Source organism: Homalodisca vitripennis, chromosome 2 (genome assembly GCF_021130785.1).
Source record: "Homalodisca vitripennis isolate AUS2020 chromosome 2, UT_GWSS_2.1, whole genome shotgun sequence".
NCBI lineage: Eukaryota > Metazoa > Arthropoda > Insecta > Hemiptera > Cicadellidae > Homalodisca > Homalodisca vitripennis.
This window is the reverse complement of record NC_060208.1, coordinates 57,443,402-57,464,850: the sequence shown is the minus strand read 5'-3', so window position 1 is coordinate 57,464,850 and position 21,449 is coordinate 57,443,402. Positions and strand designations below refer to the sequence as shown.

At 34.5% G+C, this 21,449-nt stretch overlaps 1 protein-coding gene across 1 annotated transcript; it reads right to left on the bottom strand.

Moving 5' to 3' along the window:
- Window positions 1–470: 470 nt before the first annotated feature.
- Window positions 471–7,496, bottom strand: LOC124354015. The gene is made up of 3 exons (XM_046804139.1): window positions 7,355–7,496; window positions 2,579–2,762; window positions 471–777 (listed from the first exon to the last, which is right to left on the bottom strand). The coding sequence occupies exons 2-3, from the start codon at window positions 2,720–2,722 to the stop codon at window positions 616–618; spliced, it is 306 nt and encodes a 101-aa protein (XP_046660095.1). The 5' UTR covers window positions 2,723–2,762; window positions 7,355–7,496; the 3' UTR covers window positions 471–615.
- Window positions 7,497–21,449: the final 13,953 nt, after the last annotated feature.

Genomic DNA, 21,449 nt, shown 5'->3' with positions numbered 1-21,449 from the left:
TAAAAATGGGTACTAGAAAGTACTCCCTCATGTTTAGGCTAGAAGCATCCTTTAATCCTTTAAGGGAGCTCCACCCATTTTAACAGCCATCCTTAACAGTAAACGAGACCCATCAATCAACTCTTTTACCACAATATCTTAAAAATTGTGAAGAGATAGTCCAGAGTTGATACTAATTTGCAATCTATAGGAATACAATCTAGTGTTCATAAAAACAATAAAGGAATTTCCTCTCAAAAAGTTGTTTGTCAGATCGACTAACTTTGGAGAGGGTTGAAATGAGATGGTAGTGAGTTAAAAAGAAGAAAATAATGATAAATTTTCACAGGTTTTATGTTTTAGCTTGATGAACACAACAAATAATACTTATATCTGTTTAAGCCAACAGGTAATTTTTCAGTGTCTTTGTAATCTAAAGTTGTTAAGTGAAATTATTTTTTACTTTAAAGTTTATAAATCCTGTCCATTTGAATTAATAATAAATACATTAAACTTTATTCCCAAGATATAAAATGAAAAAAATATCATAATTCTTTTATTTGAAATTGCATGAGCTGAAAAATATAAAACATGGACCAAAATAATACATTGCATTAATTGAGATATTCCTTTCAATTACGGTACAGATAAACTATGATGGTATACATTACAAACCCGACGTAAATCTTCTTCCAGTCCTGCCCAACTGACAAGTGGCACGAGCCTCACAACTGTCTGCGGCTGATTTGTTGGTGCTGCCTGAACATTAGCTGCTGCCACTGCCTTTGTCTCTGGGTTCTGTAAACAGTCAATTAAAAACCTTCAAGAAGGAAAATAATTATTTTGTTGATCATCACGAATGCTTTAACTGCAGTACTGTAACATAATTTCTCCCTTGAGGTGCTGCACATTTGATTTTTTTTGTAGTAGACCCTAATAATAACATGAAATTAATATTATAGATACTTACTAATTATACGTTGTCTTAATAATTAACATTTATAACAAACAATGTTTATGCATCTCTAGAGCAAAATCATGCAATTTCTTTAGCTATAACTATTGTGTAACAATCATGTGTGTCAATGTTTATTTTGTTACAATGTTTTCATAATTGTTGATTTAATATAGTTGTAAGTTGTTAATAATACCAAGACGCAAGTAATATTTTACCATAGGTTTCATTTTTGGCAATACACCAGTTCACACTGAACATAAATAGTCCAATACAGTTGATTTAAGACTAGAAAATGAAGTGCTTAAATAATGTAAATAAATAAAACCAGCTGTCGTAATGTATTGTAATCCAGGTTCTTGGATGCTATGAATTCGAAGGTTTGAGGCGACAAGATTTTATGATTATGATAGTCTCAATTTCCAATATATACTTGTCCTACTCCCAATCAACATGGGCACTACTAGAGAAGTCTTTATTTTAAATTCATTTTGGATGCCCCAAATTGCTAAATTACAGCAAAAACATACTTTGTTGTATAATTCAAGATTAAAATGGTTTATGCATTTCGGTATAAAGATACCATCATCAGAGGATAAAAACACAATACGTACAATGGTGTTAGCTTTGTCAAAATTAATATTCATTTACATAACATGTAACACACACAACATAAACAAATAAAAACTGGTAGGCCTACCTGGTCTCCAAATTTTAGGCACACGTAGTAGACTGTAAGACAAAGTTAACTACTACTAACTGCGTTATCAGCTGGGTAGTGATCTATTGTTTGTGCAATTTCATTCCCGTAAAGGATGGCTTTAGTGATATAATGCGACTTGAACTGCAGTGTTGTACTATTGAACAATAAGCAGAAAATTGTTGAGTATATAGATGGTATGATGTAGCATGCATTAAATGGACAGATGTGATTGGCTTACGGTAAATATTAAAATTATAATTGTTTTTAACTGTGAGGTCCAAACAATTGTTAAAATAAATATTCATTTATTTAATTTCCAGAGTAAGTTTTAGGTTAGACATTATGCTATTATGGTGGTTCAGTAAAAGTTTCATTTTCTTGCAGTTTCGTCACATAATACAATTGCATAATCAACATATAGTTTATATAGCATTATTTTCTTTTTACATTTGTTTTAAAATATGAATTAATTTTCAATTTACTGGGATAAACGTCTATTAAGAATTCTGACAAGGATAAAACCAAGCCAAACCACCAAATTGATAAGATTTATTGTTAAAAGTGATGCAATTCCGATTTAAAACTTCTCATAACAGTCACACCAATTCGTCATTAGCTTCAATACATACAGAAGTAGCTGATTAAAATCTAATGAAATGAATTGTTAACATTTACAACATTGCACCATTGACAGCAGTCTAACAAGTATCCAGTTATGAATTCTCAATAAAGTCAAATGTTATAGAGATTATAGGTACTATTTTGTCACTTTTGGTAATCTGAGAAAACAACAACAGCTACATGTTAGGTATATCATTCATAAATGGATGGGAGATAACTGTTCCAGGATTTAACGCTGAGGATCTCTTGTCTTCAAACATCTTTAGGGACTAAAACATGCTTCTAAGGTATATTCTTGAGTGTTCTCTTCTTTCATTTACCTCCTGGAGAAACCTGTGAATGTTGGTGATGACGCAGTAGTTGACGGAGAACATCACATAGAAGACCAAAAGCAATGCCAGAACTCCAGAGGCCAGACATGTTTTCTTGTTGACGTTTCGCCATATTGCCACATGCCGTAACATTCCCCACACCTAAGTTTTTTCACATTATCTAATGAATAGCCTGAAAGAAAAAAAAACAATCTTAGTCAAGTATCTCAACAAGCTAAAAGACCCGTTGAAATGTATTACCAAAAAAATAAGTAAGTTATTTTTTAAGCATGCAGTTATCTATTCTTATTCCTACAATTCAAAATAATAAAATTCTTTTAATTCTCAAAGATTTTGTGCACTATACTTTGGTTACCTTCCAATTTTACAAATTGATGACATATTCATTGTATTAGGGCTTTGGTTGTGGTTTACTTTTGACTATTCATAACATTTTTAGCATTCACTTGAGGCACATACAAAATTACAGATAAGAGGTCTGGTCATTAATAATCTAGTATCTAAACAAGAAAAACTAGTTACTAAAACAAATTACACTAAATAAAAAAATTATTTCTGACTTTATCTAATTTACTCATTTCTGGGCTCCTAGTACTTTAGGACCGTTGTACATTTGAATTATTAATCTTTAGAATTTTTAAGTTATATTATTACATTAATTAATTACTGTATATTATAATTAATCTCAAATTAATTATCTCTAGTCTCAAAACTACTTTGGAACTAGGTACATTTAAATTAATTATTGTGTTATAGATTTTTTAAAGTTTTTATAATTTACTTTTATTTTTTTAATCAAGGTAACAGGTTTTCGGGAATTTTCCGTTGTCAACGTTACTAAAATAGAACACTATGTTTCAAGGATTGAAATCCATCCCCTTCATGAAGTGACAAAAAAAGCATAAAGTTAATTATTTACAAAGATATTTAATTCAATTAAATTAATATTAAATCCAGTTACTATATGGAATGAACTCATATGAAAACTCATACAATACAACTAAAAATACCACTAAAGTTATGGTATGCATGTAATGTTACAAAATTATCATCCTGATCTGGTTAATGCTGGCACATGTATTGACAATTTAATAACAAATATCCACCTAGACATAACCTTATTCAAAGGTCTAAATGGTATAAACTTAGGAAGGTACTATGTCTTATAGTAGGCCTCATTGTTTACCATTCATAGTTTTGTAGGTTTGACCTACAATTGATAATTAATAAATATTGACCTAGACGTGGGGTAGACAAATTAACATATAGGGTATCTAAATATACTGACTGGAGAGGACACAGTGAGACCCTAGCGGAAAAGTTATTGTATATGGATCCCTATCAGAAAAATTGAGATGGAACTGGAAATGTCAGTCCAAATGGTAAAAATGTAATAATAAAGGCTTATAAGAAAAGATGCTCTTTTAGAAGCAATAGGCTTAGGAAAAATGTGCCTTGGAGGACAAGAAGGCTAGAAATACAAAATAACGTGTTTTGAGTTGTTGCGTTCCCGTGGCCTGTTATCATAGTAGCATGTTAGTATACACAAATAAAACTAATTCAAATGAAACATAGACTAATAATCTAACAGATTTATAAGTGAGTTAATTCAAATTTGACTAAACAAGACAATTATTGGGTACTACGAAGTTCTTATCTATTATTTCGGTACTTTGGGATTATACCGACCACACCAGTATGAAGAACACAAAAATAGAAATTTATAGAAACAAACATGATAGAACGAAAAAACAACTCTTCAATTACAAAATTACAAACTTACAAGCATTTCCAGGTATTGTGATCGGTATTGTTGTCGCTGTTATCTTATCTTTCTCGAGAATCCTGATTACGGCAGGCCGCGCGGCATCACGTGATTTGCACGGTACATCATTGCCTTTCCATTACAATTCAATTTATATTTCTGATTAGCCCCTCTAGAATTTGATATTTTACTGATAGGTACTATCTCGAGGGATGTTTTTCTTTCGTCGACATCAGCGCGGGCTTCGGCAGCACCAAAGGTGCTGCCGAAGCCCGCGCTGATGGCCGGAGGCACTCGCATTTTGGGTGGCGGAATGTGATCAAGAATAAAAACAAGTTTTGAGTGTTTTTTTAATAAAAAGTTTAGTTTGGTAAATGTTTGTTTTTGTTGAATTTTTGTGTTTGGAGAAATGTAGAGGTAAAACACGGAAGTACAACAAAGCGATGCACCAGCTGAACGGGCGGCGAGACTCTGCAATCACGTTATCTACTAGACGCTCGACTTTGACCTCTGTCTGAGGATGGGGAGGTGTTTGCGATAAGACAATTCCTGTTTTATATTGACGAAATATTGTTCTACGCTAATCTAGTAATCAGTAGAAACGAAATGTGAAATAACGATTCATGTCTGGGTGTGGTCGGTATAATCCCAAAGTACCATTATTTCTTATTAGGCAATAATAAGAACCTATTATAATATAAAAAGTTAAAGATAACCTTAATAAGCGCTCATGTGATCTGAGCTTGAATTTGGGTACTATCTCGAGGGATGTTTTTCTCATTTCACCAGAAGTGCGGGGTGGTTCCGAAGCTCACACTGATGGCCAGGAGCATTTCTGATTAGTATTTTCCCGACCTCAGATCACGTCCCAGATTGTCTAACTTCTCTGACATCGGATCAAGTTGTCATATTTAGGATGTGACCTAAGATCGGGAAAGTACAGATCGGAAATACTTCTGGCCATCCGTGCGGGCTTCAGTGGCGCCTTTGATGCCACCCTGCCCTGTTTTGTAAATGTTATGTTTAACTTTTGTACCTATATTAACATATTTAAAATTATCTTATCTAAACCTACTTATATCCCATAATAACACAGTGTGTACTAATATTTCCATTGTTAATATATGCCTCATTGCTTGCACAAAATGGTCTGGGTTGTACTATCTACGGAGTAAACCAAAACAAAAAAATCATTATGAGTACAAATCATTCAGCTCAGTTGTTACCGAAACAACAGTATCCTAGTAAAAGTTTACCACTAAATTATCTGTTACTGACACTAATACTGCAGATCTGTAATGGCAGAAAGGGCAGTGGTTATGCACATATTGTGTTTGTATCAATTCAATTCGTTTATTGCCGTTAAATAACATATGTTACAATAGGCTTTGTCACATTAGTCAATTAAATGGTAGCACAATGATACAAATAAAATAGCAGACATTTGACTTCAGTGAAAATTTGATGTAAGATAGCTTGTTGTTTGTCAATGTGTCTTAAGTCTTAATCTAAATATAACAATTAACAATATATAACAATTAACAATATATAACAATTAACAATATATAACAATTAACAATATATAACAATGAACAAATATAAGACACCTACAAAATAGGTATCCTTCAAAATAGTAAAAAGTAAGTAAATATTATACAGTTTTGTTTGTTATATTTTATAAATACAAATCCTAGATTGATTTTTATTCACCATATCATTATTACTTTTTATACTGTAATTTGAAATACAACATAATAAAAATGTAAATTTGGTATAACTAGTTGTAGCGAGAGTTCTTTACTCACGAATATTGATGATTCGATATGCTGCACCCAAAAGTGTAAACTTAGATAACAGTAATTATTAATGATTCAATTATCGTGGTAGCCGCTTAGTATATCACAGCCCTAACTTGCTTTAGAACATGGGAATTGAAAAGCCAACTCAATGGTGTCAACTGAATAGGACTACAATCTCATTTAGGGAAAGGTGAGCCTAATTAAAGGATTTATAAAGTAATTGAATAATATTCCAAATAATAAAAACCTATTCATAAAAGAGCAAACAGCTTAAAATAGGGGTAGGGTACGATAAGCGCACTCGGTTTTTTATATCGAAATTGGCAAACGATATTACTAAATCATAACCAATCGTTACTGGTTAATTATTTTGAACAATTAACTCTATATTAACAGCTGTAAACACTTTCAAATAATACACATAATCGTACCGAAAAACATATGTGAAATTTGTGGGAAAGAAACAACTGTAACTGTGAGAGGAGCAAATATGGTCGTCTTCAGTTTTCCTAACTTTCGTTATAATAATTTGTTTGATCACTGTAAATATGAAATTGATATTTTAATTTAAAACAAGTGATTGTTATTGAGGACTATAGATACTTTTATATCGATTGATAGTCTAGGATTTGAGATGGTCTAGGACAAATGGCTATTTAAAAACGTTTTTCAAGACAGCATATCTCCAAAAGACAAAACTGTCCCATTTAAGGATGGGACACCTGGTCACCTTGATTATAGGACATAGGAAAATACGTGCAAATTTCCTAAAAAATGGATGATGGGAAATGAGCATGGCAGTCACCTACAACTTTTTTACTAACAATATTTTATTGTAAGAGGTTTTCTCTTTGAAAGTAGAATCAATAATTGATATTCAGGCCAATCTACCTTGAAAGTGTTTAAAACAAATATGCTTTGTGAAGTCAGGAAGTTGGCATGCAAAGTAGGCTAGGCTATATAGGCTTACATTGTTGAACTACATTTCTCCTAACACCCTAACCTCTTGATATTATCTGTATTTTAATAATAAAAAATATAAAATATACAAGCACACACCATATAGAAATATTAAAAAATGTAATTTTTCTTTAAATATTAGGCAAAATGTCCTCATCTCATAGGTAACCCTATGACATTCAATGTTATTACTTTACTTAACAAAATAAAGGAGATTAATAATTAAGAGAACAAACATACCTTTATAATTGTTGAATGTAGTTAGATTGATTCATTCAATTGTTCATTTATCTTTATAGAAGTGAGATGACGGGGTATATATCTATATTAATATCAGTTTCATTCATTTGTTTTGGAACATTTTTGTCAATACGATAGTAGAAACAATATTATTGACAAAATACAGCTGATGATACAAGCGTATAAAAATGAAAACCAAAGTTGAGAGAGAAAATGAAGAATTGTTTTAACCACTTCGACAATTACTTGTATACTGCTATTATATATGTAATGTTGAGTATATTAACATAGTTCATCATTTATTATAATCATAAGGTTTATTTAATTTAGAATTTTACTTTATCATCGGCAAGTATTAAAAAATATATTAACATTATTCTGAACAGAACTTTAAATAAATACTTATAATAATGTTATTTATCGTGTTTATTTCAAATCGAACTGGTATAACGTTTTTTAATTAATTTGTATTACTGTTATTATGACCCAATGGATTTCACAACGATGTAAAATGTTCTTGTAATTTAAACTCTTTCTTTTAAATACATTTTATATACAAACAAATATTCGTATTAGATCTACGCACAGTGATATGCCGACCTTCGATAAAAAGATACCTTAGAAGTGCTACAAGACATTCTTTGAGATGGCGGTCCCAATTAATCGGTGGCCATCGGCAAGGAAAGCATCAATGCTTTGCTTATCGCTGCGAGGAGATGCATTAGGAGTCTTGCAAACTATTCCAATTAAGGAGAGGCTAGACTCTAGCAAGCAGGTTAAATACTTAGAGTGCGGTTTAGCAATCATCATTTATAACAACTCTACAGTTAAAGAGTAGTCTCCTGAAAAATGATGAGCCTCTGCAGGAATTCAAAGCGGATATAGCTCGCTTGTCAATTAAGGCTTTTCCATCCATCATGGAAGATTTCAACGAAAGTTAAGGGGTTGAAAAAAATCCTCGGAGGACTTCGTGAGCGGGCGATGAAGATCGCACAGCTCAAAACACTCAACGAGACATTTACCCAAACAATGGAATTCGAAGATGTAAACCAATCTGTAAGAAGTCACGATTAGTTCCGTGCTGTTTGTGTCAAGTCTTCAACTGGTTTCAAAGGTTGTTCAAAAAGCGTAAGAAGCGCTAAGGACAATAAGGGAGGGAATTCGCATCTGGGATCTTGTGGCATAAGGATTAAAAGCCGAATAAAGCACGAAGAGAAGCTGAAAAACTAAATGGAGTCGATTGGAAGGAGCATAGGTCAACACGCTTTCAAAAGACCCCGTATTCGCGTTGCAGTCGCATCTCTTGCGGGTGGGTCAAAAGCCTGTACTTACACGGAGAGATCAGCGGAAAACCGAGATGCTTGCTCCTAGACACCGGCGCAACGATGACTATCATGACCTTGGATGCAGTTCCGTATAGGAAGAACATTACATCAGACGTGGCCACTACGGACAATGATTGAAGAAGAGGCAAACGTTTATGGAGAGCCTGTTACAACCTTCCAGATCGGTAGCAGCAGCTTTGGACATCAAGTTTAGGGGGTGGTGACTATCAGCAGTGGCGCATTTAACTTTTTGGTTCCATAGGCCCAATAATTGTATTTGCATCCTGTACACAAAACTTGTTGAGTTTCATGAAAATCGACCACCATAAAGGTAACAAAAAGAATACTATTTATAATTCTATGAGACATTTTTATCGGTTATGAGTCATTAAAGTTATTAAAAAATACAATAATATCTCAATAATCAATCAACCAGAAAATCAAAATCACCAATAATTAATTAAGTAATTAATTTAATGTTGACAAATTACTTTTCTTGATTTATTTGACGAAATTTCCTTAATAACGTCATCAAAGAATTCTCAGTTGTTGTTACCAAATGAGTTTATAGAATTCCTAGGCAAATTTGATTTCTGTATGAAACTCCCAGTAATGAAGCAGTAAAACTCTTGATGCCTGCCATTTGTCAGCCTATCTTGTTATATTAAGCCTCCTAGGCAATAGTTTATTCTTGACGTTTCTATTTTTATCATAGTTTCGATTACTAACCGTCATAAGGCTGATGTGCTAAAATAAAAGTAAAAAATTAGTTCCTCGAAGACAGCAGTTAGCTTCGTGTGTGCCCACCATATTCAAGGAGTGTACCAAATACGAAAGATATATGTCAAAGGGTCATGACTTTAGCTTGCAATCCTGAATACTCCCCAGATATATTTGTGGCATTGAAATAAGACTATTCCCTCATATCTTCAATAGAAATGTCCAGTGATGAAAGCGTTTTCAAGACCAAGTCTGTCGTTTCAGCGCAAGGGTGGTTTTCCACCTGGAAAAATATAACAAATCTTTTCACAAAGTGTTACTGAAAACACAATGAACAATATAAGCAATTATTGGTCATGGCAAAAACGTAGTCAGGAAAACATTTTGGGAGGGGTCTAGATAACTGATATGTTTCTGTAGTGGACAGAGTGTAAGGTACAATTTCGATCCTTTAAAAGTTGTTGACCAGTTTCTTTGTTGGGGGCGATTTTTCAGCAGTACATGTCAGTAATACTGAATTATTTAAATAATAATAATGTAAAAGTTGAGGAAGGGGGTCCAGACCTCTTTGCCCCCTCGCTGGCTATGTCCTTGGGTCATTCTGAGTTATATCAGAGATTGAATCAACACTTATTGAATAGCATTTGCTTTCTTTCATCTCCTCGACAATAGAAACAATCTATGTACATCATTTCAATAAACCTAGTAAATGTTTTTTTACAAATAACTCGTCTTTCCCTGACCAGGATTGCCACGATTTTTATATGGCTTTTTAAGAGGCTTAGTATTCAGATATCAACTCTAGAATCCCTAAAAAGTTGCCATTAGCTCAAGATCCAAAGACTCCATTTTCAGAGCCCCGAAAGGCTGATCACGTAACCAAGAATCTTGATTACGTGAACAACTCTAGTTAACATTTTCGCTCAATAGTCTAATTCAAATAAATACTGTTGGTAAAGAGCAAAATATAGATTTGGAGTTTGGAGAGTTAGGTTGTTGATTTTAATATTTAGAAATATATATATCTTAAACGTGATTAAATTTTACTCGCTGTCACTGTTACATTTCTCCTGTATTGTTTCAACTCACATTGTGTGAGACGTATACAAAATTACATGGTCATCAACACATGTTTTAGTTGACCTGCTTATATAAAAATAAAATAATGAACTTTCAACAGTTTTGAGATGAACTTTTGATATATCAGAGGTTATGGAATATTTTATAACATACTATACTAGCTGACCCGGTGAACTTCGTTTCACTTACCTCTTGGCCATGTCGCTACCTTTGTTAACATATTTACATATGTACTTTATCAATTTGACAGAGTTACAACATTCCACATTGATGTGAGTTTCAAAAGTTACGGCACAATCCAACGATTATCTACATCAAAATTTTGTCCTTTGATCTTCACAATTACAGATCGCCCACCGTCCTCAACTGATTGCCGACGATACAACGAGTAACCATCATTTCCCGAGATGGTTTCAGCAATCAATGCTCTAGGGTATCGCTTAGAACACTTGCCGTCGACCATACAGGGGGAGATGTTGTTGAAAACTCCGCAAGGTCCATGTATCATATGTTTACTTACTACTGCATGCAATTTTGGGTCAAATGTTTCATCGGGAATCTCGGCTGAAATTATGGAATCAATGTCTTCTGGCCTTAATTTATCAACTAACCAAACTAATATGTGCGCATTTGGCAGACTACGCTTTTGCCACTCAACAGAGTACATCCAACAACGTACTTGGCCATACACACGATGCTTTATAATGAAATTCATTAAAGATTTTAATTTTTGCTTAAACACTCTGGCAGTGACGTCATGCCTATAAATTGGTGTTTGGCCGTGTAGCAATTCTTTCTTAATTTCCATCCATTGTGGGTTACAGGTGAATGTAATACATAGGTCTGGACGGCCATATTTTCTAACATACGACATCGCATCTTGCGCGTATTCGTGCATGTGGCGCGGGCTTCCAATGTAAGTGGCCGTCAAAATTGTAATTTTTTCCACATTTTCTGCATTTGCAACGGCATTAATAGCATCACGAATCTGTATGAATAAAAATTCATAGAGCTGACTTTTTTGTTGGTTTCAGCACCTGGAATCAGAAATGATAAACAATGACATTTTTGCATACATTAAATATAACACATTTATTGTCAAATTATCATCATTATCATATCGGACAAAAGGCAATCAATACAGGTAATCAATTTAAAGCTTTCTGTAGTTTTTTTGCGGTGCGTAAACATATAAAGATATACTTTACCATGTGTAACAAAAATCTTCGACATAAAATATTGGATGCTGTCAGGCCCAAACACGACAATACTTTATTTGCCATCAATAAACACATATATTCTAGCATGATCAATGTCTAATTGTAAATTTCCGCATTAATTAGTAGTGTAGGATTTGAAGTTTGACATCGCACACGATGTAGCACATCCTCAGACATGTCATCCCTATATTTCATCCACAAATATTCCGGATTCGAAGGGAAACATGTGGATATTATAATCGCAAACAATGTTTGAATTTGATGTGGTGAAGATATATGGAATCCTTGAGCGTATTATCCCAATGTAAATCATCCTCGAGTAACTGTAATAGTTGACACGCCTCACGGTAAGTAGCACACAGATGTCATCAACCGTTCTCAATTGTTGAAACGATGTCGGCCCACGAACATTCACCAATAACAATCTAAGATAATAACATTCAGCGTTATTTGGATGTACTGTATTTGTCGGCACTATAATCGACTTCTGGATCGTAGGAGAATGCTGCTCGTTCCAGGTTCACAGGAGCATTGCGTTTGCGGAATCGGTCAATTTCCTTTTCCCGGGCTCGCTGCTGTTGTGATCGATGTGCCCGAACTCGTTGCATTCTTTGTCTATCCACTTCATTCTGATTTACTGTAGAACGCAAATGTGCCATACCAATACGACTGTTATCATTATCAGTCTCTTGCTGGTCATCAGTGCGATTAGCGCGTGAGGTAGCTCGCCGCACATTCGATCTACTTCGACGACCCATGTTAGGTCGTTTTCTTCTCGGCATTGTAAGCAGTATCTGATATTAATGTTTTATTGCACTAATAATGTTAACCTATAATGGCGACAGCTGTTTTACCCAAAATTGCATGCAGTAGTAAGTAAACATATGATACTGAGACACTTCGTCATTTGTATTTGTTACAGCTGTTAAACTAATTATCGATACATAAACATCAATCAAACGTTTGGCAGGTAAGAACAGTTTGTATGGGAAAATCAAATTGTCGTTTTTAGTATTTTCCTTGCAATTTTGTTATATTTTCTCATCGTTTAAACCTTCCCTGGACTTGTTATTTTCCGATAATAATAATAATATATTTTCAAATTACAAAACGGCAAACGTCATCAAATACTTACGAAATTGCCCAAAAATTGATACCTGTCTTACCTGAGCGCCCGCCAAGTCGGCCACCTGGAGCTTAGTGACTCCCCATCTCATGTACAGGGGGTACAGGGGCCTCACTGTACAAAAACCCAGGTCTCGTCAAATACATATAGGTAGCCGACCACTAGCTCTTAGACTATAGATTTTCAAATGTTAACAAAAACTGAAAGTCCAAAATCTAAGGTAAATCTCGTGGTCATTTAAATAATATCTGACTCAAAGTTCGTATTTTTTAATGTTTTAGTTTTAACACTAGAATATGTTTGACTTAAATCAATTTCATGAATAAAATCTAAATAAATAATAATAACTAAATAGAATTGTACTCATTTTCTACGCTCCTGTCATGGTCAAATTTTACTCTAGCAATAAATTCTTCGTTCAAACTTCTTTAATTTATAACTATTATTTCTGGTGGGTCTTTGTTATGTAAGTATAAGTATCTTTAAGTTCTTGTCTGTTAGTTTCTAATTTATCGATTAAACAAATTTGTCCATAAAAATTAATGATTTGTCTTTCAACGTCTCTATCATTGAATACTTTATTCCAATTTTCATGTTACAATGATATATAACATGACGGTTGAGCTTTCGGACAGATTGCAACGTGCTCAAAATTATTGTGTTCGCTTTATCTTCAACCTTAGACAATATGACCATACAACACCATTCATCAATCAGTTACATCTGTTAAAATTGAATCTACTCCGTCAGTTCCACATTCTTAAGCGTGTTACATTCTATTTTGGATAACGATTATTCCCCTTCTTATTTGTCTGAACGGTTTTCTTTCATTTCTGAAACAAGCAATTTGAATACTCGACGTGGAGCCTCTTTGTTGTCTATTCCTGTTCATAGATCTTCTATTTACAATAAGTCATTCACAGTCTCTGCTTGTAGACTCTGGAATAATCTCCCGGATCATATCAGAGGTATTCGTAGTCGGGAGCGGTTTCGGTGTGTGCTTAAGGTAACGGTTACTATGAATGCGAATTCTGACGAAAATCTGTTCTGACGAGTTCGTACGAAGTCGTCCGAACAAACAAAAGCCTGTTTTCTAATGATACAAACTGTTTACAGTGGCAGCTACTTTTGCGTCAGAAGAGACACGAAGTCGTCAGACGATTTGAGCGATCAAACAAGTTTGATTTTTCGTGCGGCCAGCAACTTGTTTCACCCTGTGCGTCGAATTTTAGAGTTATTAACTTAAATTAACCATGGATATTGATAAATTAATCGGTCTTGTGTACGAGAACAGGTGTTAGTGGGACATGAGAGATAAAAATTATCACAACAGAGATCTTGCTCGGAAGCATCGGGATAAGGTTGCAGCAGAACTCAGCACAATTTAGGGAGAATGTGGGTTTTCAGTAAAACAATTTTTTTTAAGGAAAATTATTCTTTTTATCAAACAAAGGTTGTTTTATTTCCAAGGTTAATTGTTATGTCAATCAGATTTTCAATAATTTTATGAATCTAATTTGTTTTGTTTTAAAATGAGATTGTTTTGTTATAATTAATAAATAATTTTTATTTTACCAATTAAATACATTGTTACATACATACTACCAAATATTCGGTTAACATATTCTGCTTTTACCCTATTCAACATCATTATTTTTAATAAACGGCATTCATGAAAATATTCTTCATCCATTTAGCTGGGCGGCTTTGACACGTACTATCAGAAGATCTGAAAACGCGCACACTGTAACCGCCTTGTTCTGACGAGGGTTTCGGACGTACTCGTCAGAATTCGCATCCATAGTAACCGTTACCTAAGGACCATCTATTTCGGGCCTCGTCGGGTTGACGATATCGTGGCATAGGGTAAAGGAAGATGGCTTTGTATGAATAGTGATGGGTGAATGTCTCTTAATTTCTTTGTAAGTTTTATTTTATTTATTTATTTTTAGTTCCATAAAGAACCTTCATTTCATTTTATTAATTTGTATAAATATAGATTATCATTATTGAATGTAAAATAGTAATGTAGATTATATTGTGGCTCTTGTTTTACACTGATAGTATAGTTTATTAATTTATGGTTAGGTGTAAGAGAGGGCTTAAAAGCCCTAACTTCGCCAAATGAGTATGTTTTTCGTTGTATTCAATAAAGACATTTTTCATTTCATTTCAATATTTTACGATACGTTTCATACTAAACATTATCAGTTTTTTGTTTCAAGTTCAATGTACTTGCTTCTAAGAAACTACTAAATTAAAGGCTAATTTGCTACGTGAGAGATTAAAAAATGTCTATACTGTCAGATTTATATTCTTGTACGTTCGTTATTAACTGGTCGCTATAACGTGTTTCTATCCCACTCTATGTATGAAGACCTAAAATTATACAGCCAAAATCACGAAGTGCTTTTTAGATAATATTTAACTTGAAACTCATATTGTGTATGCTCATTTGTTAATCGCCGAGCGTCCGCTGCGTCTATGCGCAATGCACGTAGTGGATGTCAACCGCGGAAAACAAACAATTACTCCTTTCTACTGATTTGTTTATCTTTACCTAGTTTGTTATTATGTGTTTGATTAGTTATTTACCTGAAGAAGAGATCACATTGCAGATCTCGAAACGTAGTGTTACTGATGATTTGTTACACTGAAGGATGGCAAATGTCCAGGGCCCGATTAACCAGTAGGCTAAGTAGGCTGCAGCCTAGGGCGCGAGACCGGTGACGATTTTAGGGGGGCGCTTTCGGAGTTCAAGATGAAGTGCTTTTTATATGTAGTAAATAAAATGGTATGGTCTAAAACTTCACTATACATTTTTGTACATTATTTACACATCCACCTAGACCTTAGATTTACTCCATTTACTTAAAAATAACTATTAAGTAGAAAAAGAAATTAATTAATAGCGATTAGTGACAACGCATAGTAATTATCGTAACGGTAGGGAAACTAAAAGGGAAATTTTGCTTCGCGCGAGGGGCGCCGCCGGCCGCCGCCCTTCGCCGTTTGCAACACTGACGCTCTCTGACAGATAGAGACAGAGTGTAGCTGCAGCTGCAGTCAGTCGTCTCCTCGTCTGCACTGTTTGTTTTAGGCCTATGGCCTATGAATTATTTGGGACTTTCGTTGTGATTAATTGGTGTCATTGCTCGTTATTATAAAACACTGACATTTATTCGTAAGTCGAGTAGTGTTTGATACTGAAATATTAGAAGAAGCAGTGGTTTCTTGTTTTACATATGTAGGCTACATTATGAGTAAAAAAACCAAGTGGTTCCGAATACCGTAAACGGGCCCCGGGAACAAAACGGGAAAGTGCTCTTCTAAATAAAATTCATAGACTAGATAGACGATTTTTTCAATAAACCCGAAAACTCCCAGGTTGTTCTGCTGAGAGACATTGCCGGTCGTCACGGGAACTGAACGAAACGTTGTGAGTGAGGACAGCGGTGTATATAGTGGAAGTGGAAGTGATTCAGCAGCCTGCCAGTGCCACTGCTAACCGATGTCTCAGACACCACAACGGAAATTGCACCTGTACACGTCCCTTCACCACCATCAACCGAGCAAAATAGCAGATTTGGGACATCAGTTGCAAGATTGTGTACCAGCAAATAAAGAGGTAACCGATTCAAAAAATCTTGATGATCCCGCTTTAAGGCTGGTAAATGAGGCATTGCGTGAATACTTTGCAGTGCACAGCATCAATCAAAATGACAGTGGGGATTTTTCCCAATCAAAGCGGCAGTATTCTGACCAAAACCGTTAATTGAACAAAGCTTGTTTTTTTCAAAAAACTTGTAAATGGAGAGATTGTAAAAAGAACTCATTTAGTTTATTCCAAATCAACTGGCTATGTATACTGTGCTCCTTGTAAGCTCTATGGGGGACGACTGCCTTAGCTACATGCGGCTTTAATGATTGGAAAAATTCACACAAAATTCAAGAACATGATAATAGTCTAGAGCACAGAGAATGTGTGTGAACAAATATTTGACCGGAATGAATGCACCTCAGAGAATTGATGCAAAACTACTTGAGCAGCATCAAGTAGAAGTGAAGTATTGGAGAGATGTATTGTCAAGAGTTGTTGAAGTAGTTAAGTATTTAACTTCTCGAGGGCTTCCGTTTTTATGGTGAAAATGAAATTTTGGGGTCAAACCAGTAAATGGTAATTTCCTTGGCTGTATCGAGCTTTTGTGCAAGTTTGATCCTTTCATGGCTGACCATGTTGCTCGTTTCGGAAATAAAGGTAAAGGAGTGCCCTCATACTTATCTTCCACGATCGTTAACGAGTTTATTACTCTGTTAGCTGACAATGTTAAAATCCAAAATCGCGTCAGATATCAAGAATTCTAAGTATTTTTCGATTATTGTCGACTCTACTCCAGATGTTTCCAATGTGGATCAATTGACTTTTGTCATTCGTTTTGTAGCACCTGACGGGTCACCTAATGAGCGGTTCATAACGTTCATCCCAAATTGTTGGCCATAAAGGGGAAGATATGGAGAAGGCTGTGATAAATACTCTTGAAAGTTTGAACTTAAATATCAGTGACTGTCAGAGTTACGACAATGCAAGTAACATGTCTGGGTGTTTACAAGGGGGCTTCAAAATCGAATCAAAGAGCAAAATCCTCTTGCTCACTACGTTCCTTGCGTAGCTCATTCGTTACAGCTAGTAGGTTCGACCGCTGCAGAAAGTAGTAGTAGTTCTGTTGAATATTTTGCCCTGGCACAGCAAATGTACAACTTTTTCCATTCATCTACACACAGATGGGAAATTCTCTTGTCGCAATATGACAAAGAATGTTTTGACAGTCAAGACCCTTTCGAAAACTCGCTGGAGTGCAAGAGCAGATGCCAGTAAAGCCAATGCACAAGTCATATAAACAAATAATCGCAGCGTTTACAAGACATCACTTCAAACGAAGAAAATAAAAAAGACGTACGACTTGAAGCCAAACAACTGATAGAGAAGCTCCAGTCTTTGGAAATGACCATGATGATTTTTTTTTTGGAATAAAGTACTCATGAAGTTTCATGACATCAGTGTACGACTTCAATCTGAAGATGGAGACTTAGATCAGACAGCACTTTCGTACGAGCTCCTAGAGTCTTTTCTAAGTTCATTAAGAAATGAGGAACAATTTTCTAACTTTGAAAGTGAGGCAAAGCTTATGTGCAATTCTCAAGAGTACAAACAAGACAATACAAGGAAAAAGGAAACCAAAAATCCCTTTTGGAGAAAGCAAAGAGGGGCACACTGAGTTTGATGGGCGGAAATCATTCCTGATAAATTGTTACTACAAAGCAATTGATACACTCCTAGGGCAACTAACAAGGAGAAAATCAATTTATGTCACACTACGAGACTCCTTCAACTTTTTATGGCATTTGAATAAAATTGAGAGTTCAATCTTGAAGGAAAAGGCAACAAAGCTAATGAATGAATATTCAAACAGACCTAGATGATTCATTTCCAGATGAGTGTTTGTATCTTCAAAAAATTTTTAAAAGATGATAATACATTCTATGAAGAGGAAAATGTACTGTCAGACAGACAGAATGGAGGAAAAGAAGAAAGTCAAACCGACCGGGACTAAAGCCTACAGGCTATGAAACATGTAAAAACCCTAAAACTTGAATCTCTTTTTCCGAACGTGGAAGTGGCATTGCGGATCTTCTTGAGCATGGCGGTGTCTAATTGCAGCGGAGAAAGATCCTTTTCTGCTCTTACTCGAGTCAAGAATTATTTGAGGTCGACTCTACGGCAAGAAAAACTCCAGGCACTCGCTCTCTTATTTATAGAAAGTGACTATGTACAGCTCGTTCCGTTTGATGACTTGATCGATGCGTTTGCCTCAATCAAAAGCACGGAAGAAAGACTTTGTTTAATCAGGGAATATATCGTCATGAGAAAATAAAAAGTTCTTTTGTTAACAGTAGGCCTAATTAATTTTATAGTTCTAGCTCATTGTTTGTTTATTGTGATTAAATGTTCAAGTCACCAAGTTGTATACCAAAGTCTAATGTCATTTCTATGTAACATAATGTACTTGAATAAACCAGAGAAAGTTGATGACCAATTTGACCATGTTCATTGATTTATTATAAATCCTTTTCAGTGATTTACAGTTAAAAACGCTAATTAAACAGGCTATACGTAGCTACTAAGCTTTCTTATTAAAATGGACAACAATAAAATCTCCATTATTATGGCAGCATTTATACTGAAGTAAGAGATAAAAATTCACATAATTTTAACAGCCTTAAAATTACAGTATGCATTTTAATTTATTTTGAAAAAAATAAGCCTACAGATTTTTGAAAAGTAACATTACAAAGTGCTGAACTTTGAATTTTGTGACTATTTAATGATAGTAATCTACAAAAAATGTATAAGAATTAAAAACTCATGTAAGGTTTGGGCTGTAGCTAGGACACATTTTTGTATGTCCTACAAAACCAGTGGTAAATAAGAAACCCTTGATTCTCTTTAAAGAATGTTACCTACAAGTCTACAACAATAGACCATATTCCATTTTAAAGATACAAATAAATGCTCAGCAGTAAGCATCCTTTCCCTTTGCAAGTTTGCACTTTCTATAATTTTGCTGTTTTTGTTCGTTTTGTTTGTGTGTTTTTTAGGAAATGACAGCAAACAGCATAGTTCTTTTAACCGTTGAATTTGAAACATATTACATAGCAGTTTATAACATACATACATGTATCATTAGACCTTTGAACAATAATTAAAGTTTATAGTTAGTTGCTGAATGTTGTTCTTTTCCTAAAGTTTAATACTCTAATGGTCTCTCTCTGTAATGGTCTTTTAAATTTAAGTAAGTTGAAATTTTATTACAAAAAATATAATATGGCCGCTAAACAGCAGAACACTTTTTATTATTGAAAATTGACAGAGGGAAGCGGCCGGAAAACCGTTGGGGGGGGGGGGGCGCGCGAAGTACAAGATAGACTACGGGCGCCAAAAAACCTTAATCGGGCCCTGCAAATGTCCATCCTTAAACAACTAATAATATTTTGTCTCAAAATTTGTGCAGTTGTATACACAGTAAATATATTATCTATAAAAATACATCAATTTATATCCCAATACTTTTAATCACGCAGAATACTTTTTCTGAATGAACTGTATTGTTTACCATAAATTAGAAATAATATCGGACTAATTAAACCTTGTGTAACAAAAATGTAGTTTTACTGAATCTGATAATTTTCCAGAGATCTCAACTATTCTATTTGTAAATTCTTCTAAGACATGATTCTAGCCATTTATGTGGTAGTCCAGGAACCCCATTGCTGTACAGAGGATCTAAGAATTTTATGGTCAACATAATCGATTACTTTAGGGAAATCTAAGAAAATTTCCACTGTGGGCTACTACTTTTCCAATTCTATTATTACAAATTATCTATAATATAAAAATGAAACTGTTCGTGTGTAACAGCATCACTCACAAACGGCTGGACGGATTCGCCTAATTTTTTTTTAAAATTTGTTCGTCTTGATCTGTAGAAGGTTATAGGCACAAAAAGTTTCAAGTAATTTGGTCCAATTTAAATAGTTTATTTAATTAATTTGTTAATTATAAATTGTTGTTGATGTTAGAGTGTTTTATATTGGATCCGACAGACTGCGCTACGACACATAATACAAAGCGAACTGATACTTAACAGCTGTTAATACTTTCAGCTGAAGTTCATCAAAGAGGCAGAAACATTTGTTTACATTTAAAATTTAGAAAATTTGTATTGTAAAGTGCTTGATCAGTAGTTTAATGCAGGTTGCATAGAAGACGTCATTGCCTAATTATTCAGATTGCACCAATGATCAATAATCTATATATATAAAAATGAATGTTTGTATGTTTGTCCTTTATAGACTCAGAAACTATTGGACCGATCACTATGAAAATTTGTATTTATTTGTATTTTTCCATGTAGAAGGTTTATATGCAATGCCCATTGATGCAACTCACCACCAGGCTGTACTGCAAGATATAAAAGTTATCAAAGCGCCTGCACATTATAAACTGCACGACACAGTTACGTATATTATATAGCCAAACACTATTTGAAGCCAAAGAAATATACGGGCAAAGCTTAAGAGACGCGTGCGAAGCCGCGGGAAACAGCTAGTATTAACACTTAGAGTGCTAATCCCGTAATTTTACGGAACGGCGAAACTTCCGAAGAATGCTAATCCCGTAGTTTTACGTGGTTGTCATTTCAATTGGTATTATATTACATTGTCCGTATTTAAACGGGTTTTGCCTACTCTACAATGTTATTTAGGTTTTTAGTAACACAATTCACCGCTAGAAAGCGTCAGATGTATTGTATGAGGTTAATGACAAAGCAACTTCGGTCGCGTTGTTTACGTGCCGCTGACGTGACATTCGTTGCAGCCGGCAGTCGATGTCGCAATCATGGCTTCTCGCAGCTTGAACGACGTTGCGATCAGTGATGTATTAGATGAAGATAGTTTTATTGGTGTAGATAGTATTTTTGACGATTCTGACATTGATCCTGATTTAATGGAAGAAGATTAGACACATACTTCAGGTAAGAATGAGTAAGTCTATTTATCAGTCT

Excerpts from the sequence above, each read along its gene's own strand:
- LOC124354015 (XM_046804139.1), bottom strand. The coding sequence starts at position 2,722 with ATGTTACGGCATGTGGCAATATGGCGAAACGTCAACAAGAAAACATGT. Across the intron at positions 778-2,578 it reads TTCACAGGTTTCTCCAGGAG|AACCCAGAGACAAAGGCAGT; the intron begins GTAAATGAAAGA and ends GACTGTTTACAG.